At 45.7% G+C, this 19,006-nt stretch overlaps 1 protein-coding gene across 2 annotated transcripts in view; it reads right to left on the bottom strand.

Annotated features, from left to right (window-relative positions):
- Nucleotides 1-4,024: 4,024 nt before the first annotated feature.
- CACNA1I (calcium voltage-gated channel subunit alpha1 I) overlaps nucleotides 4,025-19,006 on the bottom strand; it is a 384,553-nt gene continuing 369,571 nt past the window's right edge. For both annotated transcript variants that reach the window (XM_084811754.1, XM_084811755.1), the window contains 4 exons: nucleotides 18,306-18,419; nucleotides 13,809-13,971; nucleotides 12,141-12,337; nucleotides 4,025-5,585 (listed from right to left, as the gene is read on the bottom strand). In XM_084811754.1, coding sequence (XP_084667880.1) covers nucleotides 4,875-5,585; nucleotides 12,141-12,337; nucleotides 13,809-13,971; nucleotides 18,306-18,419 — 1,185 coding nt within the window. In that variant the 3' untranslated portion in view covers nucleotides 4,025-4,874. The remainder of the gene's footprint in view (nucleotides 5,586-12,140; nucleotides 12,338-13,808; nucleotides 13,972-18,305; nucleotides 18,420-19,006) is intronic.

Raw genomic sequence — 19,006 nt, 5'->3', positions numbered from 1 at the left:
TGATGTTGATCCTGACTTCCAACTTGGACCATGTCCATTGAGTTTCTTGATTCTGAAGGAAAGCTCACTACCCCGCGAGGCTGGCATTTGTTATGACCAAGATATGAGCTGGGTTTCTGAGCAGTGTCCCTGAAGGCTAACCGAAGCACTAGTTTAATTTCTGATGTGAACATGACTAGAAGATGAAGTCGCTGGATGATCTGGTCTTGAAAAAGAGCTTCTGAGCAATCTTGTATTGAACCTTGCTCAAGAAATTATATCCTGATAGGATACCAGCACGTCCAGTTCATTGACTAATTTCATCAGGTCCACATGAATCTCTGGTAAGATTTGACTGATTCAATTACTGGATTTCCCCCATCTTTTCACTTATAGGTATATATGCCAGATGGGTGGCTAATCAATCAATCAGTCAATCAATCAAATACATAACTATAAATATTCTGCACATTTGTGTATTGATGATCACCCTCAGATGTTCCATCTTCTGATTCAGAGTGAGGATGCTCTTGTTTTAATTCACCACAAATCTATGGTTCTGGAGGCAATGGATAGTAGCCCGGAATGGATGAAGATGTCAACCAAATAAGGAAACACTACTACCCTTTACATGTACAAGGGAGCAACCTGAGCTACCAAGGCCTTTGTGAATAGTCTTGGCGCAGCTGAGATGCTGAATGGCAACTCCCAATGCTGGGATAGCTTTATCAGGATAGATGAAGTGCTGGAACTTCGTGTGAGCGGGATGTGTTGGAAATTCGAGGTATGTCTCCAAAAGGTCTATTGAGGCCAGGAAATCATTAGATCCAAACTTAACGAAAAATCTCAAGTAATATGAAAATTCTCTCAGCCCAGTCCTTGACCGGAAAAAAGGAAAGAAAGAGAGAAAGTACACTTAAAAAAAAACATGTGGATTGCTGAGCCATGAACCAAACATCTGCTGTGCTTGACAAGTCTGTGAGTTCCAGAGGAAGCCCCTGCATTTGGTATCTTTAAAGACAACCCTGTGACCATGAGATGGTGCCTTCTCAAACATGAAGACAGGACCCACCAGAGCACCACTGGAGAGGGAGACTTACTTCTGATTAAACATGCATAGGATTGGGCTCAAAACACTGCAGGTTTGAACCCTATCCTGCTCTTTGATTTTAGGTCTTTTTCAGGGCAGAACTACACATTACAATACAACTCCAGAATTCCCAACACAGTCACAAATGCAGGTCAAACTGGTGGGCCTGAGAAGGGTAAGCACCTCCTCTCTTCTCCTCAATTCCTCAAACTTCGTGGCCAGGTCCACACAGGTTCCCAGCTCCATTTCATCCCACCTTCTTACCATGTGAGGCTACATTTGAAGTAACTGGGAACAAAGTTACAAACTGTGCAAATGTTGTCTTTTCATGGGAATGGGCTTGTTTGTTTTTGGTCTCTCCACTTTTCAACCACAACTAAGTACAATTTCAATATTAAATGTTAGGTTCACACCATGACATTTTGATCCGGTGTGCACATATATGTGCAAATGTTATATATTGGCTTGAATTATCCATGGGCTTTCCCCAAGGATGTGCATAGGCAGGATCCAACAGGAATGTTAGGTCCCTACCTAGGGAATAGTCACACAGCTCTTTTGGCAGGCAATGTGTGGGCTATGGCATTTGTGTTGTTTTTTTTGCTTTGGAGCTGAATATGTCATCTGATTGCTTTGCCATAGAGTCCATGATGTACAGAATGAATTGGGCCCAGCTGCCAGCATGGCATAAATTTGGGATGGTGATGACAAAGTTGATTTGATCAATTTCCATCTTTCATTATAATGTTTTGATAAGGATTGCTTCCTTGTCCCTGTCAGATGAGAGCATGGGTTTTAGGGAGGCTGCCTTTTCTCTGCCTGCCACACTCTCTTGCTTCAGAGAAAATAGGCAGGAAGCATGCCACAAATTAGCACACAAAAAATAGACATTTAAAATTAAGACCGCTATTATTGCTTTATTAACGCAGACCAGTGACTTCTCTGAAGCAGTAGGGACTCCTGCTTTCATGCCTCCCAGAGTGCTAGAACCTGCTCAGTTCAGCTTTTGTACTCTTAAGAAACACATATTACTTTTCAAGGGATGAATGCAGCACAACTCCATCTCCTGTCCATTGGTATTTACTGCTTTGTTATATATAGGACAAAGCAGCTATTTTAACATACAAATCAGCACTGCCCTGTGTTTCTACATTCTCTGGGCTGCAGTCAGGGCTGTTAAAAAGGCCTTGACCTTGGGCCCAAATATGCAGAAGGTGTTCACAGAGGCAGGTGAGGCCCACTCCATCTAGCAGGGGAAAGGAGAGTTCAGTTGTACAGATAAGCACTCCTCCTTCTCCCTCCCTGCCTGCCCTGGGACGATGCCTCTCACCAAAGAGGAGCATGTTGTAAGGAAAGGGGTTTATTTTCTTCTGTCGATTATCCCCACCCCACCCCCAAAGCCCTTTGAGTTGATTGCCAACTTTTCAACCAGCCCCTGTAGATATGCCTTTAGCAATATTTTGATCTGCTGCAATGAGCAGGTGAACGTGTCCATCTCCATGCTGTGAAAAGCTTCACTTACTGATTTCTGTGGATTATGCTTCTGTCAAAGGCATATGAGCCTGCCAGGTTGCTTTGTTCTGATCAGTTGGCAACCCTTCCTTCAAGTTATATCTCTGAATGCCCTATCCCAGCCTTAAAACTAAAAATGATCATATAGACTTTCCAGAAACCAGTCTTCTGGGTAGAGGGCTTGGCTAGTGGTAGAAAAAGTAAGACTGGATAAACGGCACCCTGAAAGAGGGACTGTCACTAGGGATGTGTTACAACAGGGAGAGAGAAGCTGACTGTTCTGTTTTTGATCCCTATATATGACTCAGCAAATCTCATCTAACCAGTCATTAAATCCCCTGAGCCTCCCTGGTGATCAATGCGCCCTCCATTTGCAAAGTATTGAGAAGGTGAGCAGCAATCCTTCCAAATATTCACTAGTAAATAAATAACTCAGGTATTGCATATACACATACATGTACATACACACATTCACACATTCACTTAGGGCCAAACTACATGTAAAACTAAACATGTAATTTGGTGTCACTGCATGTATCTTTTAAAAATTGTAAATAGCAGCCATGGTGGGGCCCAATCATATTTGGTAGGGCAGCTCTTAGGGAGGCAGTTTGACTCTTTCCTCCTTCAGATGAAAACCACCCCTCAAAGATGCTATTTGGTATTGGAGGAAGGCTGCCATTGGGGCCTTCCTTCCTGTGTCTAAGAGCAGCTTCCAAGGGTGGGTGGGGGTGAGGAGGGGATTTTGTCAGGACTGTGGTGCAGGAGGAAAAGGTTAAACCCTCTCCCTATCTGCCATGGTCCAAATCCTGCTCCCCCGCCCCCAGCTATTTATAGTTTTAAAAAGATACATGCCATGCCAAACCATTTGTAGTTTGGCCCTCACTGTCAACTTCTGCTGTCAGGACCAAAAAAGTGCTAATTGCTTTGAATTCTTAGAATGTCTGGAGGAGTCTCATTAGACGTAATCCAAGAGCCACCACATGGACTTAAATTACAAGGCCATAAAAATCTTTAGGGTAGAACAAGGCTCACAGTCTTCTCTTAGGATTACTCAGAAATAAATTAGTGTATGTCAAAATATGAGCCCTGGCATGGACACAGAGAATTAGTTATGCTTTACTTTCCAGATTCACTCTGTTCCTCTTGCTCATTATTGTTTTATTTTTTTCCTTTCAATATATTTGTAAAAAATAGCATACCTTTCTATAGAGATGGTTTTTGCACCTCTGGGCTTCTAAAATAGGTCCTTCACAAGTACTGAATGGTAAGGAAAATAAACTATAAACCCCAAACCCTTAGCAATACAGAGTGGTTTCCCCCAAGCAGTTTTCTTTCTCTGCCAAAATAATGGGTGAAATCGGTGAGAATCAGACCACTCAGTAATTGCCATTTGGCTTCTTTTTCTTCTTCTTGTCACATTTCAGCTTTTTTTTTTTTTTTAACCAACCCTATATAGCTTTCAGTGCTCCATGACCCACCTAGTCTTTTCAGTTGGATGAGCACAATCCTCAAGAGTCAACAGTTACGGAATGAAATTTCACTGACCCTACCTGAAGAGCTCAACTACATGGAGACAACAAACCTCAGCTGCACATCTTGTGGTATCCCATCCAAGTATGGGATAACACATGGACCATCTCCATGGAGCATCTCCACGCATCTAGCTCCCCCGACCCTCCTATCTAGCCAATAGATTTTTTCTTAATTTTCCATACAGAAGCATGAATGATATGATTTTCCTTGACAGAAATACCCAAGCTCTAAAACTCAGCTTGGTTCTTCATTTCATTTTGAAATTCATTTTCCCCAAGACCCTGCCCTTTTCACACTCAGCACTTTCTGGAAGTCCTAAGCTCTCTGTAAAAAAAATAAATAAATCATTCTATATATCTGTACATATATATCTGTATACGTAGAGGAGTAAACGGCTGCGTCCAGCCAGGTATTTGGCTGGAGGTGCATCACCCTCTTAACCCAGCACTGTCATCGTTCGATTCCCTTGTCCCACTGTTGTCTTTGCAGAGGCGGTGGTCCCATGCATGGGTGGGGTGTTCTCGTATTGCTTTCACTCTCTCGTGTCTCTGAGGTATGGTACAAATGTCTTTGTTTTCCACACATACACGCACGCACACATACACACGCAAGCACACACAGGGACGTACATATTTATATTTTGCTTGGTTGCTTTTCCTTTTCCACAGTCCTCCCATTTGGAACTGCCATTAGGAAATGGTGGCCAAAGCACGCTTCCTTGTTCACATTTCACTCTTCCTCCCTGCCCCAGGGAGACTCATCTATTCCTCTTGCTGACACCACTGCCCAGCTGCAACTCAGAAGGAATTGGGGAGCTGTGGCCTGCAGTCCCAATTCTGCCCGAGCCCTCTCGTACACCACCCTCCCTTGGAGAAGTACTGTTTTTGCAGATGTCCGTCACCCAGGAGGGCATGGATAAAAAACCCCTTGGGTCAACCGAGTAGAACTGCTTGGCTTCAGTTGCTGCAGAGCCCTGCGAAGAAGGGTTGGCATGGAGGCTGCTGGTGCTGTTGCACTTCTTCACGAGCGCCAGACCTTGGGGTGGAGGGGGTGGCGAGAAGAGAGAAGTCAGAGAGAGGCTACTGAGGGTCTCCGACTGCTCACTGTTGTTGCCTCCACCCCTTAGGCTGCTTCCTGCACCCTCCTCATCAGAAGGGTCCATGGAGTCGTGGTAAGTGCAGCCTGGGCTAGTGCTCCCTCCGCTGCTGTGGCTCCGTTGGTGCCGCCTGATGTTCCGAAGAGTGAAGATCCCACGGCCACGCAAGCTCTGCCTCCGAGAGGCGGGGGAAGGTGATGCCACCAAAGCTCTTTGGGTGGCTGCTGCTGGCACTGGGCGCAGTGCTACCGGGAGGTCCAGCGCACACTGGGGTGAGTCACTGAGGTTTAAACTGTCCTCCAGCGTGGTCTGCAAGCTGCCTTCTGAGCTGTTGCTCCTGCTGTCATCTAGGGAGGTGTCACTCTCCGTGGTCTGCAGGGTGAAGAGGCAACAAGAGAAGCAAAGTAGCCGATGTAGTCTCAGCTGTTATCACACTGGGTGAGGGGAATGGAGTATCAGCTATAACCCAGTGGGAAGGCTCAAATTAAAGCACCCCCTGTAGCCTCCCCCAGCTTCCCACTTGCCACCTGACCATGTCATCCTGTACGGACACTCTCCCAATCCTTCATGGCCAATCAGCAGTGTCAGCTGAGAATAGCAGTGTGCACCACCATCACATGGGTCGGTGTTGGCCAAAACATTCCTTCACCATTTTAAAACATAAGGACTGCCTTGCTGGATCAAAACTAAATGCCATTAATTCTAGCACTCTGTCTCCACCCATGGATAGCCAAGTGATGGACATCCCCTCAGTTAGTCCCCAGGACCTAACAAAGGTACACTGCATCTGACCATGGAGGTTTCTTTCTTATCCCTCATGCCCGATAACTTCTCCCTTTAAAAAGGTATCAGAGATAGTGGCTATTATCACATCTTGTGGTAATTAATTACTTAAATTCATAATGAAGAAAGGTTTCATTTTGACTCTCCTTAATCTCGTGCCAATCGATGTCATTGGATGCCTTGCTGTTCTAGTTTATATATATATATATATATATATATATATGTATGTATATATATATATATATATATATATATGTATATGTATATATATATATATATATGTATATGTATATGTATATGTATATGTATATGTATATGTATATGTATATGTATATATATATATATATATGAGAGAGAGAGAGAGAAATGTCTTTCTATGCTTGAGCGTCTCCACATTGTTAACCTCTTTCAGGCCATCCCCTAAATGATGACGATTATTTTTTAAACCAGCCTGTCAGAGCTACATAATAGTGGATGAGGGGTACTCAAACATGCTCCAGGTGCATGTGTTCTGCATGCACATAAGGCAGGTGTGGGCAACCTGTGGCCCTCAGACAGGTAGAGATCAGTTCAGATCTCTACCTGTCCCTTCCCTGGAAGCCCACTGGAGGTGAAGGAAGAGGGAGAAAAGGGGGTGGCAGAGAAAGAAATAGGGTGACCCACCCACTTTTGGCTCTGGGCCTGCCTATCACTGGCTTTGGCCTCACCCACCGCCAACATGTGGTCCCCAACAGATTGCTCATGAAGGAATTCATCCCATGACAGAGAAAAGGATGCCCAACCCTGGCTTAAGATCAGAACTACACATCTGGCAACAGATTCCTGTCTTAAAATGTTTCATAGTTGTAAAATAGCAAGACCTGGGAAGGAGGAATGGTGGCAAGAAGCAGGTTGCTGAATCCTTTCGCTACGCAACTTTCTTCCTGCAACTACTAATTTCATAATGCATGAAGTGTCTCTTACATATACATTAATTTTCCATCAAATTAGAATAATAAATGGGCAATTAAGGGTTTGGTAGCAAATGCAGGGGAAACTCAGGCAATCTCAGGTAACGATTTATGTCACACAAGTACCCTGATAGGAGGAGCCCATGTGGAACATCAACAGGGTCTATCAACAGGGTCCATCAACAGATTACATCAATGTGCCCAGCCACTACAGATCAAGGGAGACCATTCCACACCTCAAAGGTAACCAGAAACCCACTGCTCTCCAGGCTTCTGGCACACAAGCAGTTCATGCTCGTTGTTCGAGTAGCCTGTCTCTGAAGGTCTGGAGAGGAATATGCTACTAGATAAATCTATGTGAGCTGTGGAAGATCCTCCCTTGATTGGTAATGAGCATGCATGTTGCTGTGCCCCCAATAGGAACCCAGGGTATTGGTCCACAGGGAAGAAGAGGAAGGACTCAGTGGAATCCCTATGAGGATCCCTTCCCATGCATGCATGTGGGAAGGCTTGGATTTTCACATAAACAAATAAAAAACAGGGAAGAGGGTAGATTGGGACATGAAAGGCCTACACTTGGGCTTCAAAGTAAGGGTGGAATTACACATTCTGCCTCAACCTTGTGTCTTTCAATCCAAAGCCAGAAGCACAATTTGCAATGGAAAAGCTTAGGGCCTTGAGAGCAGACTTGAGGACCTGTGCCAAGAATTGGATCATCCTTCCCCTTTGCAATCAACACCACAAAGAGACAAAGATTCAGGCTAATACGACTTTATTTTGTTTTGGAATTAGCCTTTCTACAAATGCAGATTCAAGGAAGCTCTCAGACACCCTCAGGCCCTAAACAACTTATCTGCAATCTCTAATCAGGGAAGATGAACCAGAGGGTAGTGAATTGGCTGGCAGTTTTCCTTGAACCGCATGGCCAAACTTGCTTCGCAGTGATGCCCCTCCCTTAGGGTGGCTCCTTCCTACATTTGCTTCTAAGTGTGGCTATCATGGCGGAGCATCTAAGCCCTGTCCCTAACTTTTCCCACTTAGCTTTGCGACTCACCCTACCATCTCTCAAATCCTGCCCCTCTTCCTCCTCCTTGAAAACATGAGTTCTCATGGTGGAGGGAGGGGGCAGTGACTCAGCCTGGGCCATCTGTTTGTCAAGGTCTTTGGAGGAATCTCTCCCAGCATCTTGCGGCTGTAGGGAAGGTCCCTCCCGCAGGCTCTGGACTAGCTGTTCCAACTCTGATTCAGAATCTGAGCTGTCAGACAACTCATCCCTGACAACCAGATTCTTGGTCAGAAGGCAAGGTATTCTTTAAGTAAATAAATAACCCTCATCCAATTGTTTTCCTCATAATTCCTCCCTACCAGACTTGTGTTTCCTTCACAACCCTTCAATCATGGGAGCCAAATCAAAGAAGTATGAAAAAAGCACCCTAAATGTCGTGTGGGCAAGAAAGAGAAATGCATTTATTATAGGTTTATCTAATATCCAACCCTTGGAGTGTAAATCTAGTTCCATGGATATTGCTGTTGCTTGAATACATCCAGTTATGGAGCTCCCTTCTGAGATGAGGCGAATTCTGATATAACCTGGTATACATATGGATTTTTTTTTTTACAGGAGAGAATGCAAAATGTGTGCATATTTCTCCTTCACACTTCAGCATTTTCCCATGTCCATTTTATTAATTAATTAATTTAAAACACTTGTATCCCACCCTATTAAGACCTCAAGGTGGCATACAGATAAAATCAATGTAAACAGTATAAAAAATAATTTAAAAACCTAAAAACATATTAAGCCATTATACAAGCGAATACCAATTAAAATCTAAAACAATAAACAGTTACTCAAATATCGAGGTACCAAGCCACTTAGGGCTTTAAATGTCATCACCAAAACCTTGAATTCCAACCGCAAGCGTATTGGCAGCTACTGCAATTCTTTTAAAACTGGTGTTATATTATTTTTATGAGATGTTCCGGTCAGCAGTCTAGCTGCTGCATTTTGCACTAGCTGCAACTTCTGAGTCATCTTCAAGGGCAGCCCCACATAAAGTGCATTGCAGTGGTCTAATTGGGAAGTTACCAGTAGTAGTACATTGCATGTACTACTGTGGCTAGGTTATCCCTGTCCAGGAAAGGCCATAGCTGACAGATCAGCCAAAGCTGTCCCCAAGTACTCCAGGCCACAGAGTCCACCTGGGGCTCCAGTGACAGGGTTGGATCTAGGAGTACTCCCTAGCTATGCACCTGTTCTTTCAGGGGGAGTGCAACCCCATCCAGGACAGGTCACTTACCCAATTCCCGGACTCGGGAACCACCAATCCACAGAGCTTCCATCTTGTCAGGATTTAGCTTCTGTGTTCCGTTTATTCGCCCTCATCCAGCCCATTATAGCTTCCAGGCACTGGTCCAGCACCTTAACCACCTCAGCTGACTCCAACGACAAGGATAAACAGGGCTGAGTATCATCAGCGTACTGGTGACCCCAAACTCCTAATGACCTCACCCAACGGCTACATATAGATGTTGAACAGCATGGGGGGGGGTAGAATAGAACCCTGTGGCACCCCACAGCTTAATAGCCATGGGGTAGAACAGGAACCCCCCAATACCACTCTTTGGAATCAGCCCCGCAGGTACAGCACAGTGCCCCCAACTCCCATCCTGCAGAGCTGATCCAGTAAGACACCATGACCAATGGTGTCAAAAGCTGCTGAGGGATCCAGGAAGATCAACAGGATAGCACTCCCCCTGTCTTTCACCCAGAGTAGGTTGTCAGTCAGAGCAACCAAGGCTGTTTCAGTGCCGTACCCTGGCCTGAAACCAGACTGAAATGGGTCCAGATAATCAGTTTCTTCCAAGAACATCTGAAGCTGCCCAGCCATCATATGCTCAAGCACCTTGCCCCAAAAGGGGATATTAGCAATGGGGCGATAGCTCTCACATACCTCTGGGTCCAGGGAGGTCCTCTTCAGGAGAGGGTGCACTACAGCTTAGGGGTGGACAAAAGTCCCTTACCTTTCACCGAAGCTTGTTCGCGGTGGGGGGGAGGCGCTTCGCTGCTCCCCCCGTGAAGTTCAGGCTGGGGGGGGAAGGCTTCCCGCCTCGCCCCGGCTGAAATTCAGGCCGGGGGGGAGGCTTCCTGCCTCGCCCCGGCCGAAATTCAGGCCGGGGAGGAGGCTTCCCGCCTCGCCCGGCCGCGAACTCGAAAGTTTAAAAACAAACAAACAAACGCCCCCGTGATAGGCTACGTGACGATTAACGTAGCCTATCACGGCTAGATCTGCAAAGTCAGCCGTGATAGGCTACGTTAATCGTCACGTAGCCTATCACGGGTGACTTAAAAAAAAAAAAAAGCGCGTACGCTAATGGCGGCCCCCATAGGGAGCCGCCATTCCCGTTCCTTATTTGGTCGCCGTAGTCTACGTAAAGATTTACGTAGACTACAGCGACCAAATAAGGAACGGGAATGGCAGCTCCCTATGGGGGCCGCCATTATCCGTACGCGCTTTTTTTTTTTTTTAAAGTCACCCGTGATTTTAAAAACACGAACGCCATTCGCGTTCCTTATTTGGTCGCTGTAGTCTACGTAAATAAAGTAGTCTGACTTTGCAAATCTAGCCGTGATAGGCTACGTTAATCGTCACGTAGCCTATCAGGGGGCGTTTTTTTTTTCTTTTCTTTTCTTGGAATGGCGGCGGCGGCAGCCGGTCGAAAGACCGGCTGCCGCTCCCGCCCCGCATGAACAGCCGCCGAACCGCCGGCCGGACCCACCGCCGGGAGGGACATTCTGTCCCGTCCCGGGGTAAGTCCCGTCCTGGGGGGGGGGTGCGGGGTGCGGGGGGGGGGTGCGGAGGATTTCTCCCCGAAACTTGTTCGGGGGGCAGAACACGTTGGCGCTCGGCCCCCCGAAGTTTCGGGGAGAAATTCTTCGCCATCCCTACTACAGCCTCTTTCAAGGCGGTAGGCACCCCCCCCCTGACAGAGTGAAGCATTTACCACCCCCTGGACCCACCCAATCAATCCACCCCTGTTAGATTGTATTAGCCAAGATGGGCAAGGGTCAAGCCTACATGTGGTGGGATGGACTGATTCAAACTTCTTGTCCACATCATCAGGCTGCAACAACTGAAACTGATCCCAGGAAACACAACCAGATGGAACACTGGACACCTCCCCAGACTCTGTGATAACTGTGGCATCAAGTTCTGAGCGAATATGAGGGACTTTCTCCATGAAGTGCCTAGCAAATTTATTACAGCAAATGACCAAGGGTTCCAATACCAATTTCTCTGAGCCTGAGCAAGATCCCAACAGGCTCTTCACCACTCAGAACCATTCTGCTAGGCAACATTTCGAGGATGAGATAATAGATATGCAATAAGATTTGTTTTGCCGTCCTCACTGCCGTATAATAGGCACAGTGAAGAGTCTTTGCTAATCTTCAATCGTACTCGCTCTGAGATCTGCGCCACCTGTTGTCTAGCATGTTTCATTGCCCGTAGATCTTCTGTAAACCAAGGTGAATTACGGGAAATTCCAGCACTGGAATGGGCGCTTGGGAGTGATTGTATTGATGGCCTTTCCCATCTCACCATTCCATAGTGAGACCAAGGCCTTGACCGAATTGCCAGCCTTGTCAGCCAGAAAATCCCACAGAACATTCAGAAATCCATTGGATTCCATAAGACTCTGGGGGCGGACCATCTTAATCGGTCCCCCACCCCTGCAGGGAGGATCTGCTACCGCCAAACCAAACTTCACAAGGAAATTATCTGACTATGACAAGGGAGTTGTTGGACCCCCCTCCCCCACACACAACCAGATCATCCCTCATCTGCCCAACAGCAAAAACCAGGTCCAAGGTATGTCCTGCCATATGTGTTGGGCCAGTGATGTACTGAGACAGCTCCATGTTTGTCATGGTTGCCATGAAGTCCCAAGCAGGCCCTGTCAGGATAGCCTCGGTGTGGCTGTTGAAGTCCCCCAGAACCATTACCCTAAGGTTCTACAGCACCACCTCCAAGACCATCTCAGCCAGCTCAGGCAGGGAGACTGCTGGGCAGTGGAGTGGGTGGTACACCAGCAGCATACCTATTCTGGCTCTTTGGCCCAACACAATGTCCATGCAAGGCTATATCCTCTGGCTATGGACAGATAAAAGCTTGGTAGGCATGGGAGCCCTTACCTGGTGGATAAGTGAGCAGTTTATACTTGGAGATTGCAGTGATGCCCAGGAAGGCTGCAAAGAGATTTTAGGGAGACTCTCTGGGCAGGAAGGTTTCTCCTGTTTTGGCTTATCAGCAGAAACAGCTGGAAGTAAAAACTCTCTTCGTACTGGCAACATAGGGTTGGATGTATCTGGAGAGAAGGGGGTGGGAGGGCCTGGCAGAGTCAGGGAGGAAGAAATCAACATAGAAACAGAAAGGGTCAAGATCCCACCATTCAAATCTTTTTCTACCAAGATCAGAAATCCACAGGGCCAATTCACATGTTACCCAAGAAATCAAGCTCCATTCTGCTTCTAATCATGCTTACTCCACCCCCCCATCCCCCACACATTCCCTTTCCCATCCCCAGATAGCCAATACAGGAAGCACTCATTCACGTCAGCTGGCACTTAGGGATGGACAAAGCTGTTTCATTTTCTATAATGTTCATATTTTCCATTCACAAGCGTATTCTGCCCCATTTCTGTATGAGTTTGTGAATTTTTTAAAAAATGGTGCATGAAAATTCATACACATTTTTGTGTGCATGGAAAATCATATGCATTTTCCCTAATATATGCAGTTTTTGCAGACAACTTCTCCTAATATCTGCATTTTTGTACACATTTTTTAAATCAGAGAACTGCATTGCAAAATTTAGAGAAGTGCAAATACCAAAGGAGAATTGCACTCCAGTTAGCATATTAGTTTGGGAATCAGGTTGGTTTGTATTAAAAGGTGAACCAAATGAATTTCTCCCAGATTTCTACAGGCAGTGGCTTGCTACTCCAGCTGTGTTTCTTCTCTGATGACTAATCTTCCCTCAGTAGTCTGGAGGAGGGAAAATTCATCCAGGGATGATCAACACCTGAGAAAGCACAGCTAGCAATTTGAACATGCACTTGAGTATCCACAAATCCAGCATCCACCAGTATGTCAGAATGGGGGACTGTGGCAAGAGTCCAGGGTTTATCTTCACTTAACATGGCATTACTTTGAAAACCTTTCAGTTTTAGAAGAGAGAGAAAGCCAAAGGTAATTCTATGATGACTGTAATCCCTGTTGTGACATGAGGCTCGCTGGCTGACCTTGTGCCAGTCACTATATTTCACACTAACCCATTCACAGGGTTGTTGTAAAGATGCAGAGGGAATAGAAACCACATATGCTACCCTAAGGACAGAGTGGGAGGAAGAGTGGGATATTGAAATGAAATAAGAAATGAAAGAATAAATAATATTGCATTGGCCAGGAGGCTGCATTCACACTGAGTTAACAGGAACTGCAGCCCACAGATTTACAAAGATTTGTGAAGCTAAGCTCGGCTCTCAGGGCCACTTCTTACAATACTCTTTGTCCTTGATTACAGATAAAGTACAAAACATGCACTGTATCTGTTTTGAATGGTGCACACATGCGTACACTTAGATTTCCCCCTTTGAAATAGATGGAAGAGGTGAGTGGGAAAGGGTTGGGAAAACCCAGTAAATGTTTACAAGTACGCCATTTCGAATTGAGGCAATGTGCACGGATAGGTAATCAGTTTTCTATACCTGAGTACAAACTGTATGATAAGAAATGGCCCTCCGATCTCTGCATTTCACCAGTCAAACCAGTACCCAGTTGAACAGTAGGGTGCTGCGTACCTTGGTTGCTCTCATTCTTAAGCCAAGACTGGACTGGACTGAAAGGGATTTTGTCCATTTCACATAGGTAGCTTTCTGGAGCTGGAGAAGCTTCTGAGTTTGTTAAAGGGAAGATACCTTCCTCCAGACCTTCCTCCATGGAGTTAGGGCTGTCCTCACCATCCTAGTTAGAATACAGATATTTGTCTTATGAAATTTCACATATATCAACAAAAATGAGAAGGAAAGGGAAGAAAACCCAGGCTCAATCCATTATCTGAATAATAGGCAATTTTGCAGGATTCAAGAGCTGTATTCAAATACATATAGGTTACACCTGTCAGAGGGCACATGATGTCACCATCTAGCTGAAGCTAAGCAGGTTTAGGTCTAGTCATTATTTGGATGGAAGACTGCCTGGGAAGCCCATATATTCCACTTTGAGTGTCGTGATGTAAGACAGACTGGATATGAATGTACTAAATAAAACAACAAAGCCCAGTTGCCAGATGCCTCTGCACAGTGACGCAGTATTTGCAACTGAGGATGGGACCAGAAGGTAGCAAAAGAGATGATAATAATTTCCTGCTCGTGTTTCCAACCAACATATTATCTTGCCACTTTACCTGCTCTTAGGGCTTTGCCTCCCCTTAACATCTCTAGTGCTGTGTCACTCACCCTACAATGACCAGTAATAACTGGTTAAAAAACAAATCACACCCAAAAACAAATCACAACCAATGAGGCATTCAGAGGCGTTCAGAGCACCGTCTGGTCCAGTTTTATTGGATGAGTTTCAGTTACTGAGGCCTGAGGATGTGGACAAGGTGCTTGGCCAAGTCAGATCGAGCACTTGTGTGCTTGACCCTTGCCCTTCATGGCTTATTAAATCAAACAAGGAGGGGTTGTCCGGCTGGGTCCAGGAGGTTGTAAATTCCTCCTTGAGAGAGGGAGTGGTGCCTGCTGCTTTAAAAGAGGCAGTAATTAGACCACTCCTGAAAAAGCCTAACCTGGACCCAGAGGATGTTAACAATTATAGGCCAGTGGCCAACATCCCCTTCCTGGGCAAGGTGCTTGAGCGGGTGGTTGTAGGACAGCTCCAGGCACTCTTGAATGAAACGGATTATCTAGATCCATTTCAATCGGGCTTCAGGCCTGGTTTTGGAACGGAAACTGCCTTGGTCGCCCTGTGGGATGACCTCTGCCGGGAGAGGGACAGGGGGAGTGCGACCCTGTTGATTCTCCTGGATCTCTGAGCGGCTTTCGATACCATCGACCATGGTATCCTTCTGGATAGGTTGTCTGGGTTGGGAGTTGGAGGCACTGCACTACAGTGGTTCCGCTCCTACTTGGATGGCCGATTCCAGAAGGTGGTGCTGGGGGATTATTGCTCTGTGCCATGGCAATTGTGCCATGGGGTTCCACAGGGCTCTATTCTATCCCCCATGCTGTTTAACATCTACATGAAACCGCTGGGGGAGGTTATCCAGAGGTGTGGGCTGAGGTGTCATCAATATGCGGATGACACCCAGCTCTACCTCTCTTTCTCATCAAAACCAGGTGAGGCAGTGGCTGTTCTGAACCAGTGCCTGGGCACGGTAATGGACTGGATGAGGGCTAATAAACTGAAACTCAATCCAGACAAGACGGAGGTACTGTTAGTGGGTGGTTCGTCTGCCCGGCTAGGTGGTATTCAACCTGTTCTGGAGGGGGTTGCACTCCCCCTAAAGGATCAGGTTCGTAGTTTGGGGGTGCTCTTGGATCCAGAACTGTCACTTGAGGCACAGGTGAACTCAGTGGCATGGAGCACTTTTTATCAGCTTAGGCTGGTATACCAACTACGCCCTTATCTGGACAGAGATAGCCTAGCTACAGTTATCCATGCTCTGATAACTTCTCGTCTGGATTACTGCAATGCGTTATATGTGGGGCTGCCTTTGAAAACGGTCCGGAAACTTCAGCTGGTCCAAAATAGGGCAGCAAGATTGTTAACAGGGACTGGCCTGTGAGCTCATATTACGCCAGTACTTTTCCAGCTGCACTGGCTGCCAGTCCATTTCCGGGCCCGATTCAAAGTGCTGGTGTTAACATTCAAAGCACTTAACGGCTTGGGGCCAGGTTACCTGAAGGATCGCCTCCTCCCATATGTGCCTGCCCGGACCTTAAGATCATCATCAGCGGCCCTTCTCCGTGAGCCCCTGCCAAAGGAAGTGAGGCGGGTGGCTACTAGGAGGAGGGCTTTTTCTGCTGTGGCACCCCGGCTCTGGAATGAGCTCCCTAGTGAGGTTCGCCTGGCGCCTACATTGTACTCCTTTCGGCGCCAGGTGAAGACCTTTTTATTTTCCCAGGCATTTTAGCTTTCTAAATTTTTATCTTTGCTGTTTTAAATCTGTATTTTAAACTCCTGTACTGCTGCTAGGTTTTATTGTGGTTGTATTGTTATATTGTGGTTTTAATGTTCTATATATTTTAAATTGTTTTATTGTGTGTTGTTTGGTTTTAGTTTTTGTGAACTGCCCAGAGAGCTTCGGCTATTGGGCGGTATAGAAATGAAATAAATAAACAAACAAATAAACAAACAAACAAATAAATAAATAAATCCCATGAGAAAATGCATCTTCTGCACCGATATACCAGCCTCAGTGCCCTACTGACCCCACTTTCTCTACCTACACATGTATCACTCACTTCTGTTGTTATGGGTGCTAATGCTGCATCCATCCACAGGAAGAGAGGGAGAGATAATGCTTTCTGTTTAAGGAAGATTTTGGATAGGTCCCTTTAGAACTTAGTGCATTGAGAAGGTGGTTGGGATGGAGACTTCCCATCACAGACTCTCTCAGCTCCCAGACTGCAATGCTAAGGCTCCAGATAACTGACGAAGTGCCTTTTAGGTGGAAGAGGTTCAATGGCTTCTGCTTTCCAGTAAGAGAAGGTGGGGAGAAGAATTTTTAGCCTAATGGGGTGCTATGATGGTGTCCATTAGTTGTTAGTAGAGGTGCACAGCGACCACAAGATCTCACTTGAACCCCAATTTGGAGCTTCAGAAAATGGTCTAGTTCTGCTTGGACCAATTTGGAGGCTGTCTGTTTTGACTCAGATACTAAACCCAAGGTGAGATTCAGAAATCTGAGGCTTCATGCCTCCCATTGACTATCATGGAAAATTTAAAAAATGGCTATAACTTTGTTCCTGTTTGTTAGAGGTGGAAGGCATTTGGAGACATAGTAGCCCCCTAGGATGGGATCATGCCTGTGAATTTTCAGGAAAATAGGTGCAGTGGTTTTTGTGCTATGGTCCTTTATATTTTGATTTTTAAAAAGGGAAATGCTGATAACTTTTTAATTTCTTGTCAAAATTGGATGAAATTTTCAGGGATAGTTGCCCCTTCTGAGGGCATCGAGACTAGTAAGTTTAAGATGAATTAGGGAGTTTCATGCAATAGGAGTCTTTACAATTTGAGGATATCCAAAAAAGGAAAGCTTATCTCCCTGTTTCTTGTGGACCATTCTTTTGAAAATGACAGGGAGAATAGAGGTAGCCGTACATAATAAAAACACAACGTTTCAAAAGGATCGGTGCAGTGGTTTATGTAAAAGGAGAATCCTCAAATTGTGTGTGTGTGATTTGCTCCCCCTCCCCATGGTTTTTTGGACAATTTGTATGAAAACAGCACACATCCAGGCAAGAAATCTGCAAGTTTTTGAAGAATACATGCAGGGCCCAGACAGTTATGATTTAAAACCAGTTTAAGGCTTTTTTCATAGTGAAGTCTGGTAGCATTGGAAGGAGGGCTGTCTCATGGCCCCATCCTTGCCCTCCCCCAAAGCACAATGATTAGAAAACACCTTGTAAAATGTGCCATATGATTAGAAGATGGACCTGTCAGTCACTCAACCTACTCCCTCCTTCCCTTCTTCATCAGCATTTAGAGAAACTAAAGCGAAAGTCATTATTTTTGGAGAAACACACCATCTGCCTTTCTGAAGCCAAATCACAAACAGAGCCTCAGTTCTCGTCATTCAGAGGGAAGCCCACTTCACCTTGGGAAGCACCAGAAATGGCCCAAAGGCGTCTGATTCAGTTCAAGATTCAGCCAAACGTGATGCATACCTAGTTGTTAGGTTTGTGGTTGAGAGTAAGGCAAAGTGGTAGCGCTATGTGTGCATCACAGCACCAGCAGAGCTCTGGTTCTGGGCAGTTTGTTTTGCGCGTTGCCATGTGCTTGTATTGGAATTCTTTCACTGGAGCAAGCGTGTCAGAAAGATAAAAGAAAACGTCATTCACGCAAGCATGGGCCTTGTGTTCCATGACGGAAGCTGTATCAGACAGCATGATAAAGGATGGGGATACTCAGCACACGCTCCCAACAAAGCAATCACAGCAAAAAACTGCACTCCCTCCCTGCCACCACCTACAGAATTTCCCTTCCAGGGGAAAAGTTTAATCTATCTCTGTTCCTGGGAAGGCTGTTGACTCTTGTGAATGTATTTGCACACAAGCCTCAGAATGCGTTACCTTAGTTTCCTTAGGGCTTGTCTGATCAACACTGTGGTTATCTCCATCATCCCCTAGCAGGATAGAAGACTTATCAGAGCTGAGTGATAAGGCTTCCATTTCAGCCAGCTGAACCTATAATAAGGGGGGAAAAATAAGTTGTCACACAACACAGCTTGCTCCCACCACTCAATCAGTCACACTGATTTAAGAAAGGGTTTGAAGACAAGGAGGAAGACCACACATGAGGTTTACAGAGTCCTAACCCAATTCTGCATACAATGAAATATTTTTTGAGGCAGGGGAGCAAGAACGAGACCCTAGCATTTCTCATGGACTGTTGCAGTTGAAGCATTCACTATCAACATCTTCTTTAGTAGGAAGGTAGAGAGAAGGTCTTTCATTCCCCCTAAAGATTTTGGCACCATGAATCTGGGTGTAACTGAGCTTGCACTGGCAGTAGAGAGACAGAGGAATTCTCCAAGCCGAGGATAATGAAGTCTTCCTTGGAGACCGGTGAGGAAAGGACACACTTGTCTGTGGATAGCAGAGCCTGTCCCGATCAAACAGCATGATGATGATGCCTTCATTCCAGCAGCAGTAACCATGCTTTATGCAATCCACATGAAAATCATGCAACTGAACACCTTTCACCTTGGACTTTTCTGTTTCCTTCTGGGCTCCCTGCTTCTTTTTTATTCTAATTGCAGCATACTACGACA

Source organism: Heloderma suspectum, chromosome 7, assembly GCF_057233095.1.
Source record: "Heloderma suspectum isolate Gila_16-S chromosome 7, 16-S_ref, whole genome shotgun sequence".
Lineage (NCBI taxonomy): Eukaryota > Metazoa > Chordata > Lepidosauria > Squamata > Helodermatidae > Heloderma > Heloderma suspectum.
The sequence above is the reverse complement of the archived record's forward strand: the minus strand, read 5'-3'. Positions and strand labels throughout refer to the sequence as shown.